This window comes from Phoca vitulina, unplaced genomic scaffold (assembly GCF_004348235.1).
Source record: "Phoca vitulina isolate PV1807 unplaced genomic scaffold, GSC_HSeal_1.0 scaffold5, whole genome shotgun sequence".
NCBI classification, from domain to species: Eukaryota; Metazoa; Chordata; class Mammalia; order Carnivora; family Phocidae; genus Phoca; species Phoca vitulina.
Genome location: NW_022589708.1, coordinates 33,881,550 through 33,908,339, shown reverse-complemented (window position 1 = coordinate 33,908,339; position 26,790 = coordinate 33,881,550). Strand labels below are relative to the sequence as shown.

At 36.6% G+C, this 26,790-nt stretch overlaps 1 protein-coding gene across 3 annotated transcripts; it reads left to right on the top strand.

Annotated features, from left to right (window-relative positions):
- Positions 1–11: 11 nt before the first annotated feature.
- On the top strand, positions 12–26,790 carry BORA (BORA aurora kinase A activator). Of its 3 annotated transcripts, XM_032402877.1 has the most exons (12): positions 12–187; positions 1,102–1,269; positions 2,970–3,076; positions 6,023–6,068; positions 9,021–9,102; positions 14,290–14,355; positions 15,427–15,483; positions 15,899–16,125; positions 16,666–16,798; positions 18,553–19,166; positions 25,296–25,412; positions 26,473–26,790. In XM_032402877.1, exons 2-12 carry the CDS (start codon positions 1,117–1,119, stop codon positions 26,497–26,499), a joined length of 1,629 nt encoding a protein of 542 aa, XP_032258768.1. In that variant the 5' UTR covers positions 12–187; positions 1,102–1,116; the 3' UTR covers positions 26,500–26,790. The 3 variants fall into 3 exon arrangements, with proteins under 3 accessions (XP_032258768.1, XP_032258769.1, XP_032258770.1); XM_032402878.1 differs by lacking the exons at positions 12–187; positions 1,102–1,269 and having other exon boundaries at positions 3,035–3,076; positions 6,023–6,223; XM_032402879.1 differs by lacking the exons at positions 12–187; positions 1,102–1,269; positions 14,290–14,355 and having other exon boundaries at positions 3,035–3,076; positions 6,023–6,223.

Below are 26,790 nucleotides of genomic sequence, written 5' to 3'. Positions count from 1 at the left end.
GTTGGTTCGCGGACAGCGGTACGACGCGATTGGCCAGTTCCCCACAGGGCCCGTGCCGTGGTTGGCCTAAGACAGCGCGGAAGCGGGGAGTTAAAGAGTCTATGCCTGTCGTGGGAGCTGACCTGGCCCCTCGGGAGCGCCCTGGAGTCGCCTACTGGGGGGGCTTCCTTTTTATACACACCACTAGGTACGTTCTTTGTAGTCCCTGGCCTTTCCTCCTGTCTTGAATTGGAGAGCTCACTTTTCCTTTCTCCCGACCCACCTGCCCACTGTCCCCGGGGTGAATGGGAGCAGCGAGGGACTAGGTGCCGGGGGGGGGGGGGGCAAGCAGTGATCGTGTAGGTTTGGGAGTGACACTGGCCGGAGTGTCCACCTCTGCACTTCACCCAAGGAAGCCAGCTGCTTCAGCCTTCCAAGAAGTAGATTCTTTCTCCCTAGTCGTATCCCCCTTTGACTGAAAGTAATTCAGTCTGGCCTTCTACCCTGGGCTTCTTAGCGAATAGGAGGATGTTTGAGGAGAGGCAACCAAAGGAGGCGGTTAATTTCCTGGTCCTAATCAGTCATACTTCTTTGAGGGGGGCTAAAGTGGAGGAAAGACACCCGTGCACAAGCTTCGTCGTCACGTATTTGCTTGCTACAAATAATTGTTGTTTAGCAACTGTAGTTTAATAGGCAATTGCTGGGATATCCGAAGGATGTTCAGAGTCTTTAGAGACTTGAAATAATGAATAAAGAACTATAGGTTCTTTTAGTTGAAAAGAGTTTTGTGTCTGCTATAACATTTAGTTGCCTCGGAAGTGGACCTGAACTCATTCATATGTGATTGACTGCTACTTCTATGCCACTTCTCTGAGCCTAAATCTTCTGCAAAATGATTATCACTGATACCGTATCTCTCTAGCTTTAAAGGTTATTTGGAGGATCACTTTAGAAAATATACGTGATGCCTCTTTGTAAACTGTAAAAAAAAAAAAAAAAAAAAAGACCCAAGAGCGTTAGATTTTGAGTTCTTTTTGCGAAATATGTTTGTTGAATACATTTTAGTTGTCAAAATGAATGTGGAACTTTGTGGTTTCATTTTTCATACTTATTTCTTTTTAGTTTTCTCTCTGTGCTATGGGAGATGTCAAAGAATCAAGAATGCAAATACCACCGGAAACTCCAGGAAGGATCCCGGTTTTGAATCCTTTCGAAAGTCCTGGTGATTATTCTAATCTCCATGAACAAACTCTCTCCAGTCCTTCTGTTTTTAAATCAACAAAATTACCAGTAAGTTATTCTTGACTAGTATATACAAATTATTTTAAACGTAAACATCTTTCTTTAGAATGGAGAAATTTATCCTGGAGCACATATGTCTGGAATGTGCTTTTTTAGTTGTAATGTTCACTATAGTGTAGTGATTGGGCTAAAAATAAGTTAGGTAGTTTTTTTTGTTTTTTTTTTTTTAGTTAAAATTTCTCTTTTTTTTCTTTCAGTGGATAATGTGCTGGCTTCCTGCAACTGGGTGTAGCTAGATACTATGATTGATGACATATTTACTAATACTATATTTGAGGAGACACTATCATAAAATTATCTATTCTCATTTATTCAGCAAATCTATTTGAATGCTGCTGTGTTAGATAAAGTACTAGGCATAGAGAAGAAGTCAGGGTCATTAGACACAAACTCTCAAGGAGCTTGTATTCTAATGCAGGAGTCAGCAAACTTTTTCTGTCAAGGGCCAGACAGTAAATATTTCAGGCTTTGCAGGTCATCTTGTTGCTGTTACAACTAGTCACCTCTGCCTTGTATCACAAAAGCAGCCATAGGCAATATGTAAACAATGAAACATGGCTGTGTTTCAATAAAGCTTTCTTCATGGACATTTGAATTTCATGTAATTTTCACATGTCATAAAATAATAATTTTTAAAAATTTTCCAACCATTTTTAGTTTGCAGATTGTATAAAAAGAAGCCAACATCTACTCTAAAGGAAAACTCATAACTAATCTAGCAACTTCAAAACAATATATGTGGTATTGGTGGCTAAGGTGATTAAGGGTGATATGGAAAGGAAAGTGCTCTTTTAGAGATTAGGGAAGACTTTATCGCTTTAGCTTATTTTTACTTTTATTTGCTACACTGGAGTTCTTTTGAAGTATGATCTTTTAACCTAGTAAATTACCTAGAAAAACTGCAAAGTGTGTTGCTGTTTATGCTGTATTTCATATCCGCTAAAACTACGAGCAAGTAAAATTTTACAGTTATGCAGTTTATATTGAGTTGTAAATATGGCCTCATGATTTTTGATTGAACTGTATTAAATTTTAGTTCTCTGTTAATCTAGAATAAATAATAGATTAGCTGCAACTTAATCCTCAAAACCAGAATGTGTGGGATGTTGGATTTTTAAGCCTGATTTTGTCAAAAATGCATTCGGAATTATAGATTAGGATTTGGGTAAATTTTTGGTTCAGTTGGATAGTTGAATGCAGAAAAGCAGCAGTGATTACCATTCATAATTATTTTAAGGATCAACTATTTTATGAGCTTTTGCAGGCACTTTTGTAGTTAGGACTTCATTTCATTTCAGTTCATTCTTAGTGAAAGTAAAGACCTTTGGTAAATCTAGTAAGAGATTTTTACCTTTACATGGGTATGTTGCATCACTGATGAGTATTAATTGTGGAATTTCTATACCTTTATTACTCTACTGTGATTTTTTTTTCCATTATCATGCAATTTTAAAAATCACCCAGATGGAAGATTTGGATATTTTAAAATGTAGTCCAGTCAGTTGACTTAGTGTGATTTGATTACCATTTGCCATTTAATTTAGTGGTAAAGCCAAATTTTAAAATACAAGCTTTGAAATACTTTTGCATTATAACCATTCACATTATTTTTGAAGCTGACATTGGTTAGAATTTTGATGAACTATTTTAGTTTGCTTTTACTCATAGGTTCACTTTCTTTTGTTAAGACTCCAGGGAAATTTAGATGGTCTATTGATCAGCTAGCTGTAATAAATCCTGTAGAAATAGACCCAGAAGACATTCATCGTCAAGCTTTATACTTAAGTCATTCTCGGTAAGTTTTCCTTTTTTGTATTTAAGTATAATAACATGTTCTTAAGTGAAGAGAGATAGGAAACTCCGAAGGTTGAATATATTTATAGGTAAAGATATCAGGGAGAAAAAATTCTGAAACAGATTTATTGTAGCTAAGTGAAGAGTGAGTTCAAAGAACTATATCCAGAAAGAAGATTCCCTTGCTAACAGTTGTAAACCTAAGTAGGAATCTTTTTTTTTTTTTTTTAGAGATACTTCCCTCTGCTTCTTATGGGACAACTGTGCTTTCCAGCACTTGGTAGAGAGAAGAACATTTTGAAATTTGTACCTTTCTACATGATTGTGGCTTCTCCCATTGAATTTTTATATTGTTTTATTTTTTGGTGGTGTTGGGTAAAGCAAAATGCTCTTTCATTGCTGTCTATGTTTGGGGAAGCCTAAAATCCCAAAACACATTGAATGGAAGGGTATCCATTAGCAACAGAGAGAGCTTTTCTAGACATTATCCAGTTTTCATATAAGACCCTTAGGGGATCTAAATTACATTGTACTGAAGTAAATCTAGTAATCAGAGCAGCCTTAACTTTTTGCTGTGTTATGCAGGTTTCGAGCACTAGTGTGCCTCAGACTGGTGGGCTGCTTGATGATGTCCAATGTAGTGAGAACATGCACTTCTTAGGTGGAACAGACCTAGCTTTTGATTACATAGTACTGTAATCTGTAATTATAAATAACAGTGTTTGGTAATAGTTTGGGGGCTTCTTGTTGATGTCAGTTTTATAGTCTGATGTTTTAAGTATTTGAAACAATTGACTACTGGTGTGACCAGCTTTTAATTTTCAGTCCCAAGGTACATGTGTTGTCAGTCCAAAATAATGGATAATTGTTTTCCCTTTAACTTTAGAATTCAGTCACACAAAAATGTACACATGTTGAGATGCTTTTACAAATATTTGTCTGGATTTTTAACCCCTTCCTCTCTTGGCTTAGTAACTTGATGACCATTCACTGACAATTAATGGCCATCCAGAGGTGTTAGGAAGGGAATAGAATGGGGTTAGAGCATAAGAGGATTTTAACTGAAATATAAATAATACCTTTGAAGAGAAGGTGGAAAGAATATCTAAAAGCAAATGAGTGACAAATTAGACTGATTTTTTTTGTTTCACACAAACTCTGTGTTTTATTATTTGCCTCTTGGTATATTCAACCATGGACAACTGTTATCTTCAGTTAAGAGATATTTATTGAGCACCTTCAGGAATACTGAAGAAGCATAGACTATTATTTCTGATATCCAGAGCCAACAGTACAATTAACCAAAGTTGTGGCACATTTCCATACTTATTAATAAATGATATGTCCTCTAGGTAGGTTTATGAAAAGAATCTTGGTGTATTTCAGTAGGTAGATTTATAATACAAAAGAGGGGAAAAGAGTGGGAAAACCCTAATTTTAATTTAATTTACTGGTGTAATTCAGTAAATGATTACGGCTTCTACAAAGGATAATGAGTACATTCTCAACAAAATATGCTGACTCATTCTTAGAAACAAACAGTGGCTTCCAGTGTCTCTTCCTATCTAATCCGAGGGCCCAATTTCAGTGCTTCCCACCCTTTCATACTGCTCCACATAAAAAATGATAATTGTAAGGCAGATGGGTGTAAATAAATGAATCTGTGCATATGGAAGGTGAACAGTCCTGAAAAGGCCCTCCCCTACTCAGGATCCATTCAGGATATTCCTGTAACCTATTTGCATCATGCTGGTGTTCTTTGTCAGGATACTCTGTCCTGTATGACTTCTGAGAACCTTCCATGATTAGGTTCTACAATATTTGCCTAAACTGATTTTCACTGCTTCTAGCAATTGCCTGAATATTTCAGGTTCTTAAAGTGCCTCTGATGAAGCAGAAAATGTTTCTGAATGAGGTGATATTAAATCAGAGCTTACTAAATACTATATTGCTGTTATTATTATGCACTGTCATTTTGACCTGGCTTATGTGCATGAGAAGATAAAGAGAACTGAGTTATTTGTCCCCAGAATGGCTGTTGTTGAAGCTGAGATATGTGGATTATCATTGTAGTCTATTTTCTCATCATTCCCTTACTTGAAAAATTCACTTGATTTTAATTTGTGAAACGTACATTTTTATATAAGGTTTGTTAAAGCCACAAATAATATACGTGAAAAATTTTGAGAGACAATCATTTAAATTGTTATAAAAAGAAGTGTTTTACCAATTTATTAACAGAAAGCAAATAATCTTCCTTGGGATAGATTAAAGTGGTCCTCCAAGGCTAGCTGCTTAGTCCTTGGCAAGTCTATGCCTTGTGCTCGAGACCCGACATTTTGTGTTAAATCTTGTAGCTGATAAATTTGTGTTGCTGTAATTGCATATTGTATCAAAGTGAAAAAAAAAATCATTTGGACAGAATTCTATATTGTCATTATTTTATTTCATAATTAATATTTTTGCTTCTTTGTTCAGAACTGTAAGGATGATAGTTTCTTTTCTTCTATTTCAGAGTAAGAGTTGATTCTAAAATTATAGCTATCATAAGTTTGCTATAACAGAAGAAAGAGAATCTGGACAATTTTTAGATTTCTGTGGAAAGAAATACTTCTTAATTTATGATGGTTAAAGGCCAATGTTTATTCAAATTACTTTATGTTGTTAATAGTAATTTAAAAATTATATCAATGTAAGCCCTTGAACAGAAAATACTATTCCATTCAAACTGAATGGAAAAGAGGGAGGTAAGCCTACCAGCACAATGCCAAATACCTAAATGCTGTCATTTACTGAATGTGATAAGACATCAGTTTTTCTCTTAAAATGAGCCTAACATTTGCCAGTTTTCAACAGAAGGAAATTATTTCTTTGAAAGCTTATTATTTTAAATGTTCAATCAGCTGAAGTAATGGCATGGTTATGTTTCTTCTTTATCTCTGTATAGAATAGATAAAGATGTGGAAGACAAAAGACAAAAAGCCATTGAAGAGGTAACTTAAAACTGTTACTGATCATAACGCCGGTTAAGCATCAATTCTGCGCGCACGTCACCCCGTTTAGGATGACTTCCTTCACATCCTTTCCTATCGCAGATCGCCGCCAGCCTGGCCTGTCCCCAGCTGTGTCTGGGCCCCTCTGTGCTCCCGTAAGACCAGCGTTGCTCAGCTATGCCAGGGCCTGTCACAGTGCTCTTACGATACTGTAGTGACTGGTTTAGTGCTTCTCTCCCCTAGACTACATTCTTTTCTTGGCCAATATTGTACTTCATTTATCTTTTCATTCTCAGGGCCTAGCCGGTTTGTCTTCCTTGTGCCGTCAGCATACCGATGAGTACAAACTTCTGTTTCAACTTGGGGTTTATGTAGAGAAAGTTGAATATTTTCAGACCTTGAAAATCTAGATTGGCATTGGCAATGGTTTTATCGTTTATTGTTAATGCTTTGAATTTTTGAAATAAAATACCTTACTAAAACATAAAAAAAAGCATATTACAAATATAGGGGTTTTTAAAAATAAAAATAATAAACTAAGTTTTTCACTTTTTGCTGCTTTGTTTGATGATCTCCTCTTAGAGTGCAAGCCAGGGTTATCTATCTAGTTATTTCCCAGAGAGTCTTTATGTCATGGCAACATCTGTTTTTCCTTTTTCCCTCGCTAGCCCCCTCTACCCACCTCTATTCCTTAGCTATATTTGGCCCTTCTGCACCCCAGAAGACTTCAGCTATGCTGTGTGTAGAGATTAAATGATGCTCTGGCCCCTCCTACACTTACTTTTCTAGTGTTGGTATTGTCTCCTTGTGTTTCAGATATAGCATATTTCTTCAAAAACCATTGCATGTGCTTTACTCCTCCCAGACATTATACTTCTTTATGTAGTAACTTCAGAATTCTCATTCTGATCCAATCACTTGATTCCACCACAGTTGAATATTCTCAGACTGGTTCCCCTTTCCCAACATTTTAGAAAATAGGCTTTCCCTTTAGAATCCTCAATTTTAAAGGGAAATTCAGCAGAAAATTTAAGAAGATGAGGTCGGAGCGAAAATTAGGGTCAGCGTATCAGAAACAAGTTAATATATCAGAAACAAATTAAATATTTTCAAATGTATAAATTTTTGAAAGAATAAATACATGCAGATAGTCAAAACAAAACAAAATTTGGACTTCAAAGAAAAATTATAAAATGAAAATGAAGAGCTTCTTGTTTCCCATCTTACTTCCTAAAAATAACTATGTGATATTTATACTTTCAGATTAATTTTATGTATATAACAGCAAATGACCTTTAACAAATAGGATCACCATTCTCGTTTTGCATCTTGCTTAATAATGTTTCTTAGATTTTTTATTATTAGCGCATACTGATTTTTAGTAACAGCATAGTATTCCTTTTATGAATGTGTCATACCCTAACTCAGCCCCTACTGATAGATATTTAGGTTGTGTTTGGTGTTTTTCTATCACAAATAATGCTTCAGTGAACACAGTTGTACATATATCTTTGTGTAATTGCAACATACTTGCTAAGTCAGAGGCTTTGTGTTTTCAGTTTAGGTAAAGTTTGCCATGCCGCCCTCCCAAAAGGTGATAGCAGTTTTTACTCCTGGCCACGTTATGACACGTGATGCTTTCTCATGTCTGCAATACTGGTTATTATTCAGCTTCTTAATTTGTATTATCACTTTAAAAATTTCATCTTGTTAATTTGGATGTATATGTTTTTCATTTTGATTGAACTAAATACATTGCTTCGTTAGTTGGTGGGTCCTTTATATTTCTGGAAATTGTACTTATTGTAATTTCTGCCCCCTCCCCCTCTTTTTTTTTTTTTTTTACATTTTTCCTCATGTCGAGGAAATTGTTCTTTACCATATGTATAGCAGAATATAAAGAAAATGTTTTGGGGGTGCCTGGCTGCTTCAGTCCTTACAACATAAGACTAAGACTCTTGATCTCGGAATTTTGAGTTTGAGCCCCACATTGGATGTAGAGATTACTTAAGAAAAGAAAAATCTTAAAAAAAGAAAGAAAAGTAAATGTTTTGAATTCGTCCCAAAACAGAGAGTGGGAAGGGAAAAATCCTGTATTAGACTTTATTTCATAGCTGGGATGAAAAAAGGAAAGACCTGTATCCAAATGCTCTTATCTCCATTTGAGTGTACTGGCCAGTGGTGTACTATAAATGTTTAACAGCTGGCCCTCTGGCTGTGGGAGGAGTATGATTTTTAGTGACTGCTGTTTTCTCTAATGTAAATACTTCAGCCATGGCCAGTTTCAAGTTACTGCTGTGACATTACCGAATGGTAAAAGAAGGGCAGCGGGAGAGCAGTGTGTGTGGGAGTGCCACCATGCTGATGCAGAAGACATGATGAATCTCAGGAGCACCGATACTGGGGAGTGTCCAATAATTAGCGAGTCATGAGTTGGGGCTTTTGTTACCTTTTTGTTTTATATATTTTTTTTGTAAGTTTACAAGTTTTTAACATTGGCTTTAACCACTGATGCACAAAATTCCAGAAAATTTAATAATTAGGTCTTGAGAGCCAGGATAAGCCTGTGCCAGCACACCAATCATACTAGCTTACTTGTATACATCTATTTCCATTTATTTCTTCCCTCTTCATCCTCCCTTTTGTCATCTGCACCCTCCCCCCCCCAAAAAAAAAATTGGGAGGAATTAAAAGTATTTCTATGATTAATGCCCGTAGATTAATTTGCAAGTTTTAAATTTTAGTGATTGAAGTATTAACATTTCTCTTTATATATACTTTACATTTCTTTTATTTTACCTTTGGTCATTTGTGCTTTTAAGTATTAAGATTTTTAAATGTAACTAACTATAAAGTCTATGTAACATGTTTGATGATTATTTGAAAATAACATGGGTACTTGTTTGTATTGGGGGGGAATTATATCTAATTGTATGACTTTAATTTTTCTAGTTTTTCACAAAAGATGTCATTGTACCCTCTCCTTGGACTGATCATGAAGGGAAACAGCTCTCAGAGTCTCATTCCAGTAAATGTAAGTGTACTAAAAATCATATGAATGAAAATTATTAAATCATAGAATTGTAAAACTCAGTGAATATAAAGCAATATATAGTGAAGTGTCAGCTTATCTGCTTTGGTAAGGAGCTTGATACACGTTAGATTTCTGGATACTGGACGATTTAACCTTTTAAGGGTCAGGTTTCCAGGTAAGGAATGAACAAATCATGAGAATAAAAGGCACAGCATAGAGAATATAGTCAGTGATGTTGTAATAGCGCTGGGTGGTGACAGACGGTAGCTACGCTTGTGAACAGAGCATAACATACAGAGTTTTACAGAGTTGTCAAATCACTGTGTTGTGCACATAAAACTAATGTAACGTGTGTCAACGACAAAAAAGCTGTTTAGAGTTTACAATTGAAAATGTGACTAAAATGTACTGAATTCTTATTTTTGGCCATTTTGTTCTGAATTTAACTTCTTCATGACTGTTGTGAGTATCAGTTATGATGGTTATAGAGGATCCATTGATGCAGAAATAGTTGGTATTGAATCAAGAACTGAGTTGTTGGTGATTTCTGCCTAATTTTCAAGGTTAATATTTAAAATGAAATTCTTAAATTGCTTTGCTTTTTGCTAATTTGCTGATTTCTTATAAAGGTAGAGGAAGTATGGACACTTGACCTCTAGGGCAGTATTATATAGCTGATTATATGCAAAATATTATTAATAAGGAAATTGAAGGACAAACCAGTAATCTTTTATTTTTCTGCCTTCAGGAAATGGTTATCTTTTATTTGCTCTCACTGTCCTTTGAGTTGTGAGCCATGTTCGAGTATCACTTGTATATGTAGGCTCATTTCAGTGAAATTGCCTACTCTTCTATATAGCATTCATTAATTATGCTCTCAGTATAAGAAGGACTATTCCATCCTTTATCAAAAACACAATAATAGGTAAAATGGATTGAGCACTCTCCATGTGCCAAACAGTGCTAAGTGCTTTCAGTAATTCCTTACAACAGCTCACCTGAGGGAGGTACTATTATTGGCCTCATTTGATGAGAAAAGCTAGTTTTAGAAAGCTTAGAGCACTTGTTCAGGATTACAAAGAGGATAAAAGTGGTAGAACCTGGAGTCACAACTAGACGTTTTCAGTTGGAGTCTGTATTCTCAGCCATGACAAACAGAAGGTAGCATGCGGTAGTGGGTGGAGACCTGAGCTGGAGACCTCCTGCTACTATAAACCTACAGGGGTGATCTTGATCAAATTATTCGGTCTCTTTAGACCTCAGCTTTTTATTTATAAAATAAAGGAGGTGAACTACATAGTTGTCTCTCCCAGCTCTTAAAATTTCTGTCCAGGGTGACATTTTCATAGACACTATTTTTTTCCCCCAACTCTTCATGTTGATTTTTGACAAGGTGAATCAACCTTCTTATATGGTCTTTTTACAGGTGGGCACAGGCAAAAATGGTTTTGTTTATTCACATTGGCTTATACTGTTAACTTTTACTATTTTTAATACTTGTGCAGCAAGGTGCTTCAATGAATATCCTCGTGTGTTTTTATTTATGGACTTGAGTGAGAATTTATTTGGAATATACACATAGGCTGAGAATTCCTAGCGTATAGACTATGTGTTTACCTGTTTTGACTATGCAGTGGCCCCCTTCCCCAGAATGAATGCACAGTCTACATGACCACCAACAGTGCCTAGGATTCCTATGTCCCCACATCCCTGCCAGCACTTGGCATTATCCAGCTTTCAAATGTTTGCCTTTCCTTTTTTTTTTTTAATTTAATTTTACTTACATTCAATTAATTAACGTAGAGTGTATTGTTAGTATCAGAGGTAGAGTTCAGGGGCGCCTGGGTGGCTTAGTCGTTAAGCATCTACCTTTGGCTCAGGTCATGATCCCAGGGTCCTGGGATCGAGTCCCGCATCGGGCTCCCTGCTCACCGGGAAGCGTGCTTCTCCCTCTCCCACTCCCCCTGCTGGTGTTTTTGCTCTCGCTATCTCTCTTTCTATCAAATAAATAAATAAAATCTTAAAAAAGGGAGAGTTGAGTGATTCATCTGTTGTATATAACACCCAGTGCTCATTACATCACATGCCCTCTTTAATGCCCAACACCCAGTTACCTCATCCCCCCACCCACTTCCCCTCCAGCGACCCTCAGTTTGTTTCTTCTGATTAAGAGTCCCTTTTGGTTTGTCTCCTCGATTTTGTAATTTTGTCTTGTTTTATTTTTCCCGCCCTTCCTCTATGCTCCTCTGTTTTGTTTCTTAAATTCCACGTATGAGTGATAATGCATGATAATTGTCTTTCTCTGATTGACTTATTTCACTTAGCATAATACCCTCTGGTTCCGTCCATGTCATTGCAAATGGCAAGATTTCATTTTTTTGATGGCTGAATAATATTCCATTGTATATATATATACACCACATCTTCTTTATCCATTCATCTGTTGATGGACATCTGGACTCTTTCCATAGTTTGGCTATTGTGGACACTGCTGCTATAAACATTGGTGTGCAGGTGCCCCTTCGGATCACTACATTTGTATCTTTGGGGTAAATACCTAGTAGTACCATTGCTGGGTTATAGGGTAGCTCTATTTTTAACTTTTTGAGGAACCTCCATCCTGTTTTCCAGCGTGGCTGCAGCAGCTTGCATTCCCACCAACAGTGTAGGAGGGTTCCCCTTTCTCCACATCCTCGCCAACATCTGTTGTTTCCTGACTTGTTAATTTTAGCCACTTTGACTGGTGTGAGGTGGTATCTCATTGTGGTTTTGATTTGTATTTCCCTGATGAGTGATGTTGAGCATTTTTTCATGTGTCTGTTGGCCATTTGTATGTCCTCTTTGAAGAAATGTCTGTTCATGTCTTTTGCCCATTTCTTGACTGGATTTATTGCTTTTGGATGTTGAGTTTGATAAGTTCTTTATAGATTTTGGATACTAGCCCTTTATCTGATAAAAAATGTTTGCCATTCCTAGTGGGTTATTTGACATTCTAAATGATTGTTAAAATTTTCATTTCTTTATATACTGATGGTCTTTGAAATTTCCTTTCTTGTAAAATACCTGTTTATAATTTATTCGCTATATTTTTATTGGAGTTACTGGGTTTTTTTTCTTGGTAATTTCTAAGACACCTTGTTTAACAAGGTTATATTGGTTCTAAACATTTCATATACCATCTCCCATTCTGTCATATGTATGCTGTTTTTGTTCTTGATGTCTTTGGTTGCATAGAAATTCTAATTTTGATGTAATCAAATCCATCAATTTTTTTTTCTCCTTTGATTGTGTTTTAAGCTTATTTAAGAAGTCCTTCTGGGGGAAGCAACCAAGGAAACACTTGCAATAGAGTTGAAAAGCATAATAATGCTGCATTTGGTGTCTTTCTGATCTAAGGAGGTCAGGGAAGGCATGCTGGTAGAAGATAATTTAAGCTGAGACCTAATTAGCCAGACTCAGCAAATGAGGGAGAAAAGTCAGAATAGTATGAGAAATACCTAAATGTGAGAGAGAACCTGGTTTTTTTTAGGTGCTCAAATAAATAGTGTTTAGTTGGAGGGCAACTGTGCTAGAGACAGACAAGGTTTTGAAGGGCTTTCTACGATGCTAAGGTGTATGGACTCTAGCCTGAAGACCAAGGACGTTACAGGGTTTTCTGCAGCGGAGTACCTTGATTACATTTGCTTTATAGAAGGTCACACTGCTTACAGCAAAGAAAGCATTCAAATGTAGAATTTTCTTTTTTATTTTTTTACTCATTCTGACAATATTTACTAGGCGACTTTATTTACCCATCCACCCACTTACTCATTCACCCATTTATTTAAGTTTATTAGGTTACTAGTCTTTATTGTATAATGTTCTTTAAGCTTTCTGACCTTTTTGTTTGTTTGTTTTTTGTCTCCTTGCCTTTTCCTTCCTTTTATTTTGTTTATATTAGTCATTTTTGTCAGTGTGTGTTTTTTTCTTTCTTTTTTTATTATGTTATGTTAATCACCATACATTACATCATTAGTTTTTGATGTAGTGTTCCATGATTCATTGTTTGTGTATAACACTCAGTGCTCCATGCAGAATGTGTCCTCCTTAATACCAGGCTAACCCATCCCCCCACCCCCCTCCCCTTTAGAACCCTCAGTTTGTTTTTCAGAGTCCGTAGTCTCTCATGGTTCGTCTCCCCCTCATTGTGTATTTTTTTTTATCTCATGATTTTCAAGTTACAAAACTTAGTAGTCATTAATTTTCAATTAAAAAAATATTTGCAGCCCTACTTTTGGTTCCTGTTATGAAAAGAAACTGAACATAGTTTTATCAAATTTTAGGTTCTGTTGAAATAATCTGGCATTTTAATTCAGACAATTTATATCACCCATTTTGCAAAAGTATTAAGCAACAGAGGATCTGTTTGAGGACTTTGAGGTTGACTAGCATGCACCCTCAGTCTTTTAAGATTGACATAATAGAGGGGCGCCTGGGTGGCTCAGTCGTTAAGTGTCTGCCTTTGGCTCAGGTCATGATCTCAGGGTCCTGGGATCGAGCCCCGCATCAGGCTCCCTGCTCAGCGGGGAGTCTGCGTCTCCCTCTCCCTCTGCCTCTCCCCACTGCTCCTACTCTCTCTCTCTCTCTCTCTCTCTGTATCTCTCTGTCTCAAATGAATAAATAAAAAAAAAAAATTCTTAAAAAAAAAAAAGATTGACATAATACAGAGTAACCATACTTTCTTCAAAAACTATTACTTGGTGCCTCTTTATTTGCTGTGGTAATCCTTCGAGTTTTATCTCTGTGCTCCTTCAAAATTAAAACACTAACAGAAACATGCCAAGTTATTATATATGCAGATATTTATTTTAAAAGTGTTATAGAATGAAAGTTTTCACTTTGTTTATTTTTTTACTCTGGAAAAAGTCACCCTTAAAGTAAATGGAGAATATAAAATGTAAGATTTCAGGGGCGCCTGGGTGGCTCAGTCGGTTAAGCGTCTGCCTTCAGCTCAGGTCATGATCCCAGGGTCCTGGGATCGAGCCCCGCATTGGGCTTCCTGCTACACGTAAAGCCTGCTTCTCCCTCTCCCACTTCCCCTGCTTGTGTTCCCTCTCTCGCTGTGTCTCTGTCAAATAAATAAATAAAATCTTTAAAATTAAAATAAAAAAATAAAATATAAGATTTGACACTTAAAATGTTTTATAGGTATTAATATAACTAGTGAATCTCCAATTGGAAGAAAACTGACCATCCATTCTGAGAAAAGCAATGGTGAGTATGAATATACTCTGAAATGAAGAATGTTCCACATTAAGCTACATTTGATTTTAAATTCAGTTTTTGTGATAACACTTTACTCTGGAGTCGAAATTGTTTAATTATGAATGAGCTATAGGAGAGCTATTTTTTTTTTTTTTAATTTATTTGACAGAGACACAGTGAGAGAGGGAACACAAGCAGGGGGAGTGGGAGGGGGAGAAGCAAGCTTCCCGCAGAGCAGGGAGCCCGATGCGGGACTCGATCCCAGGACCCTGGGATCATGACCTGAGCCGAAGGCAGACACTTAACCACTGAGCCACCCAGGCGCCCCATGGAGAACTAATTTTTAAAAACAATTAGAATAGATATGTCCCTCCATGTTTTAGAAATAGCAGTAGTGTGTGTGTGTGTTGTTGTTGTTGTTTGAAGCATATGAGTCAATTTCTGGTTTTGGAAAGCATTTTTCTGAAAATTTGTGAATAATTAGGAAATCTATCCCCAAATAGAGTTGACCCTTGAACAACATGGGGGCTAAGGATACCAGCCCCCTATGCACTCGAAAATCCATATATAACTTTTTACTTCTGCAGAATATAACTGCTAGTAACCTACTGTTGACTGGAAGCCTTACTAATAACATAGTCAATTAACATGTATTTTGTTTGTTACATGTACTATGTAGTGTATTCTTACAGTAAGTTAGAAGAATACGTTAAGAAAATCCTCAGGAAGAGAAACTACATTTATAGTACTGTACTGTAGTTATTGAAAAACAGGCACATGCAGTTTAAATACATGTTGTTCAGGGGTCATCTGTAGAGGCTGGCTTCTTTTCTGATTCCAGCGCCAGCAGTACAACCAGAAGTTAACTCTTACCATTAACAGGTTTATATCAGAGCTGGAAGGTGTGGGAAACTGCTTATAGAAGGGTGGCATGTTTTTAATAGAATGCATAAGTGAAATAATTCAATTTGGCTGGAACATCATGGGGAGATGGTTGATTGGGAAGCACATGCTAAATTGCATGTAATATGCTTGCATTGATTTATCCACGTTTGTATTTATTTATCTGCTTGCTTCCAGCTGCTTGTCAGACATTGCTGTCTCTTCCTGTGGATTTTAATTTAGAAAATGTATTAGGTAAGTATCCTATTTGTTTAAACCTTTAATAACTTAGATAGAAGGTTTTGTTTTGATGGCTTTTTGTAAATGGAAATAGGTGGCAATGTCTCTTTCTAAAGAAGTGGGAAAACGGTCCTAAAATTTCTTTTTCTATAACTTGGCCTGATGAGCATTTTTGTCATAATGAATTTTGCTTTAGACATAAACTATTCATTGGCACATCGTATTGGTTTTACCTATGCTAATAAGTACTCAAAAAAGAAAGAATAATTTCAGATTTCAAACGTCACATATGCAATTAAACTTTGCCCTCTTTTTGAAAAAAATCCTAATATATAGTACATGCTTTTTTTTTTTTTAATCATGTAACTGAAGCATAATTGCTCTTCAGAATGACTAGCTTTGCCTTTTATTCTGTTAATATTAAATATAGGTGACTATTTTAGAGCTGATGAATTTTCAGATCAATCTCCTGGAAACCTCAGTTCTTCATCCCTCAGAAGAAAGCTGTTTTTAGATGGCAATGGAAGTATTTCTGACTCCTTACCTCCAGCTTCTCCCAGAAGTCCTCGCAGTGGTGCTCAAGCCTCAGTTGAGGTTTTTTATTCGATAGATTTATCTCCTGTACGGTGTAGGAGCCCTGTGCAGACACCAAGTTCGGTAAGAAGCGTATGAAAAATGTACTGTAGTTTGCTAGAGATGGATCTCGAGGCTCATTTTGTCCGCAAGGAATGGTTGCTTTGGGGTTTTATATTTCATGAGGGGTTAGACCAGTTCACATTTTGTCATTAGTCAGGAATGTTTTGGTTAGACTCCATTTTTGTATTTAGAGGTATACAGGATGGCCAGATTAATCATGAGTCTCAAGGACTTTCAGTGTAAGTTGTTTTCTGAGCTGTGTAAGGTTTTCAGTATACCACAGCTGGATTGACATTAATGGAGTAATTTAAAGTTGTTCATAAACAGCTGTGCATCTGAGATAGATTGGTGTGTTTAAACACTGCATTTATATTTTATTTTGACTAACATACTCTATTTCAAAATTTTTCCAACAGTCTTCTTAATTGTTCTTGCCTTCTGGTGAATGACCAAAGTTTATATGACCTACTTGGTAAACGTGTTTTGAAGATGAAAATAAATAGCATATGGTATAACAAATTGAGAAAGAGAACCGTATAATTTTATTTATTTTTATCACAGGGGCAGTTTTCTTCCAGCCCTATTCAGGGCAGTGCAAAAAAATACAGCTTGGGAAGTAGAACCAGCCCTTCACCTCTTTCTTCACCCACTTTCTCACCAATTGCATTTCAGATAGGAAAGACTCCACTCTCGGGTATGTCTCATAAGAAAGTACCTAATTTCAATTTCTATATTTACCAACATTTGTTATTAAAGAGTTTCTTTTTTAGCTTGTTCTAACTGTAGAGCTCTAAATGACCGCTAATCTTCTAAAATTTAAAAACTGGCTTTTTAAAACAAAAGGAACAATTTACCTTCAAAACCTGGATTCTTGACAAAGTTCTGCGCTAGTATTAAACACCGGTCATCTGATTAGCAGTATTTATATCAAGCATTCTTGTAAAGGGAATCAAAGAAAGATGGTGGTTTTAGAGTTAAGTTGGTTTCTGTGTGCCTTCTGACCTGTAGGTTCAGACTTTGTAATCAGATATTCGTATTTTGTAAAGATAGGTTTGTTTGAGTAAGACTTCTAAGGTAAATTTAGTGTGTGGAAATTTACATATTTCTCTTTGCAGTATGTTAGTTTCTCTGAAATAAAATTTTAACTCCTTTGAAAAAATTACAATAAAAAGCTATGCATAATAAATAAAATTGGAAACCTGAAAACTACTTTTGTTAGTGTTTATGTATGTATAGGTACTTTTGCATAAATATGTATGTACTTTTGTTTGGAGATAGACACACACACACCATAGTTCTGTGGTCTGCTTTTTTCACAAAGTATTGTATTATGAATATTTTCATAGGTCATTCAAATCATTTATTATTGTATGAAACAATGATTTTGAGATGTATCATTTGTTTTCAACCATTGATGAACATTTAGATTGTTTCTAATTTTTTTTATCAAAATAATTATTTTTGTATATAGTACATATTTTAGGTTAAATTCTCAGAAGTGGAATTATTTGGTCAAAGGGGGTGAATGTTTTTAAGGATCTTGATGAATTTGGTCAAATTTTCTTTATAAAAGATTGTACCAATTGAAATTTTCATCAGTAGTACATAAGAAAGTCAGTTTCTGCCATGTAGAAGCACTGGTATTACCATTCTTTGTGGTGTTTCTTAATTTGTTATATTACAAAGATGTCTCTTACTGCTTTAATTTTTGTATCAAAGATACAAAATGATGGTGTTGAACTCTTTCCGGATATTTATTGGCCCTTTATTTTGGGGGAGGGATTCTTAGTTCGTACTTCACTGTTTTTGTTAAACAAATGCTTTCTTATTGCTTCAACTTCCATATTTTTTATTATTTATGTGGCTGACCACTTCATATGTTTATTTGCCATTGGGAGGATTGTTTATGGGCTCTTGCCCATTTTTTTAAACTTCTGTTTTTTGTTAAGCCAGTGAAGTTATAAAAAGTATTATATTTTAAAGCACCTTTATCATTTTGATTACCATTGTTAAGCTCTTTGTTATTGCAAATATTATTTTACAATTTTTTGCTTGCTTTTTAACATTGCTTATAGTATTTTGCAAGGTTTTTACCTGCTTCATTTACCGGGTATAACTATTAACTTGCAGCTCTCGGCTGATTTGTCCAGTATCTTCTTCATATATGAACACTATTACTATAGGAGCAATATGTTTATGAGGAAATAATTCTCAGGGAGTAAATTATTTTGTTTAATTAAAAGGTAATGCCAGAGGAGTTCTTTTTGAAGAGTCTCATGCTGCTTACTGAGACACATTCATTCGTGCTATTGTTTGTAACACCAAAATTTCACTTCAGTAAACAGTACAATGTTCCAGAAATCCAATTTTTCTGGCATTAAAACACTTAGTAATGTCTTTTCCATTTGCATGTTTTTATGATGGAATTTTTCCCTTCCAATCTTTTAGATCAAAGGAAGTTTACTTTTCATTCTCCTGATAATTCGGCTGGAACAACAAATTCTAATGGAATTACTAATCCATGTATCAGAAGTCCTTATATAGATGGCTGCTCACCAATTAAGAATTGGTCTCCTATGAGACTCGAGATGTGTACAGGCGGTACTCAGTATCGGACCTCCCTGATTCGGATACCTTTCACTCTCGAGGCCCACGGGGAAGATGAAGAAGACCAGGTGAATCTTCCTTCCACAGAATCCTCGTCACCAGCCATGGACACGGGTGGAGTACACCTGCGGCAGGTGACCAGTGACACTTCTGCACATGGCACACGTTTGGTAGTGACTGCCATGTCTATTACACAGAATCAGTCCAGTACTTCTGAGAAGGAATTAGCACTGTTGCAGGATGTTGAAAGTGAGAAGGAGAACAACACTGTGGATATGGTTGATCCTATAGAAATAGCAGATGAGAACACTTGGATTAAGGAGCCGGTTGATAATGGGAGTTTGCCCATGACTGATTTTGTGAGTGGGATTGCCTTCAGTATTGAAAACTCTCATATATGCATGTCACCTCTTGCAGAAAGCAGTGTCATTCCTTGTGAAAACAGTAACATTCAGGTAAGAAATTTTAATATTCTAGAGTCCTTTACTTTCTCCCTTATTCTGTGTTTTTCTGAGATTATACTAAGAAAATAGGTTAACTGTGAGGACTGTAGTATTATATAACTTTATATGTATGTGTGTGTGTGTGTATATATATATATATAATATTTTTTAAAAATATCAATCCAGGGCGCCTGGGTGGCTCAGTTGGTTAAGCGACTGCCTTCAGCTCAGGTCATGATCCTGGAGTCCCGGGATCGAGTCCCGCATTGGGCTCCCTGCTTGGCAGGGAGTCTGCTTCTCCCTCTGATCCTCCCCCCTCTCATGCTCTCTGTCTCTCATTCTCTCTCTCTCTCAAATAAATAAATAAAATCTTTTAAATAAATAAATAAATAAATAAATAAATAAATAAATAAATAAATAAAATAAAATAAAAATATCAATCCATGGTGACACTAAGAGGGTTAGTTTCTTTTAATTGGGACTGATGTTGCATATTTAATATTCACATTCACTGGTCCTTATTTGGAGTAGGGAAAGATGAGAGCAGAAAAGAAATCAAGCTGCTCTGTTTTTATAGAGTGCTAGGGTCAGGCAACTTCTCAGGATTCATCTCTCTCTCATTCATTAATTGCCATAGTCTGAGCTGAGAATTTTGAAAGAACTTTAAAATAGTCAGAAAGGCAATTCTTACCTGCCATTTTATAGTAACAACATCTAGCTCTTATGTAGCTCTTACCTTTTTCCAGGCATTATTCTGAGTATTATTCTGAGTATTATTCTGAGTAACACTTTACATGTGTTAATTTATTGAATCTTCATAGGGTTATTGTGAAATAGGTGGACTATTATCCCCATTTTACAGAGGAGGAAACTGAGGGTCAGAGAGGTTAAGTAAATTACCTCCATTGGTAGCAAGTACTGGTGCCAGGATTTGAATCCTGGCAGTATGGCTTTAGAGTTCACGTTCTTGAATCCGAGTTTGTACTGACTCATGGTAATAGCTAACATGTACACAGGGTTTCAGTGTGTCAGGTGCTTTTTCAACCACTTTATATGTAGTCATTCATTTAATTCTCCCACCACCCTATAATGTTTTAGTGCTGTCAGTTTTGGAATGCTAAAATTTAAAACTCACAGAGGGTTTCTAAATGACCCAAAATTAAATATAATCCTCTGCTCATGTTTTTATGTCTGTACCGTCTCTCCTGACTTCTAGGATCTTTGTTCAGAAAAAATACACTAGAATCACTTTTATATGTGTTAGCTTCTAAATTTGGTTCCTAAGGGAAAAAGCACTTACATCGAACTTAGCCTTCAAGGTATTGTTAACTTCTTTTCCTCTCCTTTTTCCTCACTGCCTTTTTTTTTTTCAGACCATTTATAGAAGAATCAAAATGCTTTCATTGAAATACCCTTTAATCATCTAACTCAACTACCCATTGGAAGCCTATTTCACTACTAAATTGTCATCCAATCTATGCTTGAGTGTCTGCAGGGGTATTCTAATCCCTTTTCGGGCTTCTCTTATCATTACAAGCCTCTTCCTTATATTGAACTAAAATATGGTTCTGTCTGTGATATCTACCAGTCAGCTTCAGTTTGACGCTTTGGACTGTATCATAATAATATTTACCTTTGGCAGAGATTTAATAGTTTAAAAACTTCAGACATTCTTATTTTCCTACCACAAAGGCAGCTTCTAACCACTTGAAGACAGCCATATTTTCCCAGGGCCTTTTGACTTGCTTTATTGTGGACTGGTTGGCTTCCATGTGTGGTACAAGCTGTCATCCCAGAATATCCCTTCAGATTGGGAATTCCCTTCACCGCTCCTATGTTCTGTTTCCTGTTTTCTGCATTCCATTCTTGTCTTTCCTGGTTTACCTCTCACTTTACTGGAACACATTTTCTGGTAGCTTTGTGAGGAGGAGTACATTTTTAGATACTGCATGTCTAATCATGTATTCTTCATTCTCTCACATGAGAGTTTGGAAATAATTGTCCTTCAGACTTTGAAGGCATTGTTTCATTGATTCTACTTCATTATTGCTGGTGAGAGATCGGAAACCATTTTTTACTGAATCTTTTGTATATGATCTTTTTCTACCCACCCCTGGACATGTATAGGATCTTCTCTTTGTCTACAGTGTTCAGCAATTTCAGTGATTCTTTGGCGTGGGTATCTTTTTGTCCATAGTACTGGGCACTCAGGAGAGCCTTACGATCTGTAAACTCATGCCCTTCCCTTCTTGGATCTTTTTTTGAATAATATCTTGGATTTCTCTCTCTCCCTTTCATTTTTCTTTCTGGAATTTCCTTTTAATTCTCCAATTTTTAAAAATCTTTCCACTATATTTTTTATTTCATTTTTATTTGCGTATCATTAACTTCTAAGGCTTTTTGGGGGTGGAGGGGCTTTGTTTTTGCTTTTGGTATTAATTTAAAAATCTGTAGCATGGCTGGCAAAGCATCCAATGGTCTGACCTTTGCCTTACTCGTCAGCTTCATTTTGTTTCCCTTCATTCTCTTTGTTTCAGTCACATTAGCTTTCCAGAGTTTTAAATAACCATCTTCCTTCTTGTTAAAAAGAGCCTTTCCACACTCTGCTTAGAATTCCTCTCTCTCCTACTTGACCTGTTTAACTCCTATTCGTTTTTTAGTTCACAACTTAATGATCACATCCTCAAAGGAGCCCTCCCTGATCATACTAGCCAAGCCAGATCTCATCATATGGTTTCATAATTCCACGTACACTTTGCATTATTTCCATTCAGACCATTTATCGAGTAGTCATGGGTGTTTTTGTTTATCCCAGAGCTTATGTGTAATAGCTGCTTGTTAAATATTTGTGGAATGAAAACAATGAATGTATAGGTAAGTTCAACCAGAGGGACTGTATGAAGTGAGAACAGTGAGCCAATCAGTGTTTGGAACCCTGAGGAAAAGTCAAGGGTTTGGTAAAGAAAGGCGATCCCCCAAAGGAAACTGAGAAGGACCAGCCAGAGGGGAGAGTGGGACATGAGGAAAGCATAGTGTCATGGAACATCTTAAGGAAAGAGTGGTTAGTGCTGTTAAAGTAAAAGCAAGGAATATAGGGCTTGAAAAGTGGCTGTTGAATTAATAACAGAAGTAATTTGGTGAGTGAACAGCCTCAAGGTGGGGTGGTGAAAAGTGAATGGAAGGAGGGTAAAGAAGGTGAAGTCATGAAAAATTATGTGTAGATAACTCTTTGAAGAACCTTTGTTGTGAAGGGAAGGGTTATCATAGCTAGAGAAGAACATTAAAGTCCAAGATCTTTTTGTAGTTTCTTTTTTAACTTTGTTTTTACTTTAGATGGGAGAAACTGGCATATTTTAGGTTGAGAGGGAGAAGAGTAAAAAGAACAAAGAAAACTAGAAATTGGGCAGGATAATTATTAATAATAGGTATCAATTATGTATCCTTTTCACATACCAGAGACCAGGGCAAGTATTTTACAGTTAGAATCTAATCCCCATGATGCTTTACAGCAGATGCAATAAATCTAATCTGTAAAATCGTGATGCATTTTATACATGAAGGAACTGAGGTGTGCGAGATGGGATAGAATCTAGAGCTCTGGGAGGAGGATTAGCACAAGTAACCCTTCCACTTTCATGGGGGACAAGGGTGGGGGCTGGGATGGACGTGGGTACATATATTTGTAGCTGGGGGCTAACATGGCTTTAAGGAGCTTGGGCTTGGGAAAGCAAAGTGGCAGATTTCAGTTTATTTCCTAGCTCAGTTTTATCAGTTTCAGGAAGTGAGAGCTTCTTTGAGTTTGTTCCCTCTTATTTAAAATGGGGATAATAAGAGGACTGTAGGATAATAGTTTGATCATTGTGAGTTGAGTTCATGTGAGTATACTTACAATGCCTAAATACTCCCTTAGGAATGGGCGACAAAGACTTCTGTGACAGGTAGCAAGCAAGAGGCACAGAGGACAGGGAAGATGAGGGTGGTGAGCGAAGGGCGAAAGTGCTGAGGCCTGATTGCAGGGAATGCATTATAAGCCACAGTGCTTGCCAGTCGAGAACCTGAACCTGGAATGTTTTTGAAAGACCACATCTGATTTATGTGGGAGAAAAATACAGTAACAGTGTGTAGGATGATTGGCAGTAAAAACACCATGTATAGGTAGCATAGTCCAACTGGAAGATCTACATTGCATTCAGAACTAAACTTGAGTTAGAGTTCTGTCATTTACAGGCTGTGGATCTTAAGGCAAGGTCCACTTCACAGCGAGCCGAGCATGACTTTTTAATCTTTTATAGCCCTCTTCCTTCTCAGCTCTAAAATGTTGCTGATGCCAATTTCGATGCCTATGGGGAGTTACGAGATGATCTGTATTGTCTGGTTGGTTCATGGTAGGCATCCCCATTAGCAGTGGTCTACATGAGGGCCAGTGCGGTCAGCTGCCATCTTATGGGGCCGCCCATTGATTCTTCTCTTCCTAAGGAGAAGAATCTTCTCTTCCTGTGTCTTACTCCCTAACGTATTAACTTTTCCCTTGATACATTCAGTTATGCATTACTATTGAGTTGTATAAACCAGTTGTTTGGCACTGGTGATAAAAGGAAAAGTAATTGTCAGATTCTCTGGGAGCAAACTGATAATTCGCTTTTGATCAAATAGCTGTGGAATGGTAACAGAGCCAGGTGTTTCCCCCTGGAACATAATGGAAGATTCTTCTTTTACGTGTCACAAGGGTTTTGTTCAAATAGAACATGACTCCAGTAGTGAACACATATTCATTCTTCCCTGAAAACTGGAAACATTTTTCTGAAGATAATGGTAGAATGCACTTTCTAGGCTATTCTAATGTTTGTGATGGAGACAAAAGTACAGCCTTTTCCTTCCCTCTGACCCTAATTTGCAGGAAAGAGTTTAAGTCCAGGGTGAGTCCCTCATGGGGTTTGGTGTTATTTGGTGCTCAGCACTGTGCAGGTAGATGTAGTGTGTGTCGTGGACAGGGGCATGGGAGCCTCAGCTCTTCATCACCTCATTCTGTCCAACCCTGTGAAAGGCCACCTTTCTGAACCTCTGCTTCCTCAGCTGTGAAGTCTATAGGATTGCTGTAAGGACAAAGTAAGGATGGTAAGATGGAGAGTGCCAGACAGGCCCGGGCACTTTTTTAGGACCTCAATAAGTATTTATCCTCTATGTACCAAAACTGAAGTTTGCCAGAATCCCTTTTTTCACTTGGGGCTTGCAACAGTACGTCCTAGAGAATGCTACAATTAATTAAAATGAAAAGTTGAACTAACATCTAGAGCCTTTATATATGTGGTATTATTATGAAAGTAAGTTTGTATTTCAACAATGGGTGTGAGTATAATGTAACTGACCTTTTAAAAAATGTGAATTATCTTGAATACTCTTAAAGATAGCATGCCTTTTAGGTAAATCCTACTTAGAGATAAAACCAAGCTATTCAGAGACAAGCTTGGTAAAGCTTGAATTGAAGAAGTTGACTATATAATCCTCACTTTTATCTGCTGGGTGTGATCACACAGTAACAGGAAAGCAGGTTCATAGTGCCTTGTTCAGATTCTAAAGGAAACTACAAGATGTATTTTATCAAAAGGAATGGTGTAATACAGTGACTACTTTGAAGAACAACCAGTTCTATATAGAACTACCTCTTATATTTCTGTATTTTAAATTTAATTCAGTATGATCAATATTAAATAATACATTGTATTGTTCACTTGTGAATCGTAGTATATAGGAGTGCCTGGGTGGCTTAGTCGTTAAGCGTCTGCCTTCGGCTCAGGTCATGATCCCAGGGTCCTGGGATCGAGCCCCGCATCGGGCTCCCTGCTCAGCGGGAAGCCTGCTTCTCCCTCTCCCACTCCCCCGGCTTGTGTTCCCGCTCTCACTGTGTCTCTCTCTGTCAAATAAGTAAATAAAACCTTTAAAAAAAAAAATAGTAGTATATAGTGACTCGCTTACTTTATATTTATATATAAGTTGTATATTTTATAGGAATATATAATTTCAGAAATATTTTATATAAATATTTTTAATTTTACTTTAACATCCAAGTTCCTCAAATTTTGTGGATAAGTGAATCCGTTTGCAATGTTATCCTTGGTGTTTTTTTTTCATCCTTCCTGTCAGATGGATAGTGGCTATAACACACAGAATTGTGGAAGCAATATTATGGATACTGTTGGAGCAGATAGTGATGCACAAACCTTGGAACTTGAGAATAAATCTCAAGTTTTTAATACAAAGGTATGGAAAAAACAGAGAAAGCTTGATATGGTTGTCTAAGTATTTATTTAATATGACTTTTTTCAGGGGCACCTGAATGGCTCAGTTGGTAGAGCATGTGACTTGATCTCAGGGTTGTGAGTTCGAGCCCCACCTTGGGTGTAAAGATTACTTAAGATCTTTAAAAATTTTTTTTTCCAGTATTTTTTCCACCCATTTTGCTTAAAATTTTGTTAATTATGTTTATGCCTCATCCTGTTTTCAGTTCATTTAACAGCAGATGGTGGTTTTTAAATCAAAACACTTCATTTTCCTAAATAACTCTTTGGCTATGGGACAGGTTAAAAGGCTGGAGAGGGAGAGCTAGTCCTAGTTTGGAATAGGCACCTGAACTCCTTTCCTTACAACTAAAAGGGAATAGGAAGAGGGGTGCCACGACCTTTTTTTGCCTCTAACATTGTTTCAAAGTAAAGTTAAAGAAGAATTTTAATTATTAGGAAAGTGATATAACTGAGAGACCACACATCAAAGTAAGAACTCTCAAAGGTAAGCGCTCTTTTCTTAAAATCCAAAAGCCTTTCAAGACTATGAATAACATACCTTACCTACTAAGTATTTGTAGAGGTATACTTTTGACTAGGACATTTACTGTACCTTCTAGGTAGGATGGTTATAACTATATATGCATATTTGAGGAAAACCGGTCATAATTTTAGGCAGTAATCAGGAGAATCTTTGATTTTTATATGCCAATTGGTTCATAAACACAACAGCAGCAAGTGTACAACTGAACAGAACTCTCTCCAGGTGAATATTAAGATATAATATGGAGGCCACCTTAATTTCCCTTTCCTCCATTTTGTTGAGGTGGGATTATAGTTGTTCATTTAAAAGTAAGCAAGCATTAGGGTATAGGAAAAGGACTTTTTGATGCAGAATATTGATTTATAGAAAACCCTATCTTCACTGTCCCTTTAGAATTCATAAGGAAATCTGCATTCAGGTTTTAAAACATGGTAGCTACACCCTTGAATAGTCCTATTCAAGCAGCAAATAAGGTATTTTTTTTTTCCCCCCACAGGAAGACCGTGTAACACAGAGGTGTTGAATGAAAACAGCAACTCCTCCTCAAGGCAGCAGTCCATAGAATACCTCTCAGAACCAAAGACCATCATCACTCAGTGGCTCCTCACATAATTTTTTATGCACAGGATCAATAATGTGATTGTGATTGGGAAAAAGTTGCTTCAACTAACATGCTTAGCTTTTTTTCTTTCCCCCCTTAATGTGAAAAATCAAGGGCTTAATTTAGTGACCTGGCAACAACAGAAAAGCTCCTAGAACTTTCAACTCATCGAAGTACAACTGTATTTTTTATTAATAAATATTTTTGTACTTA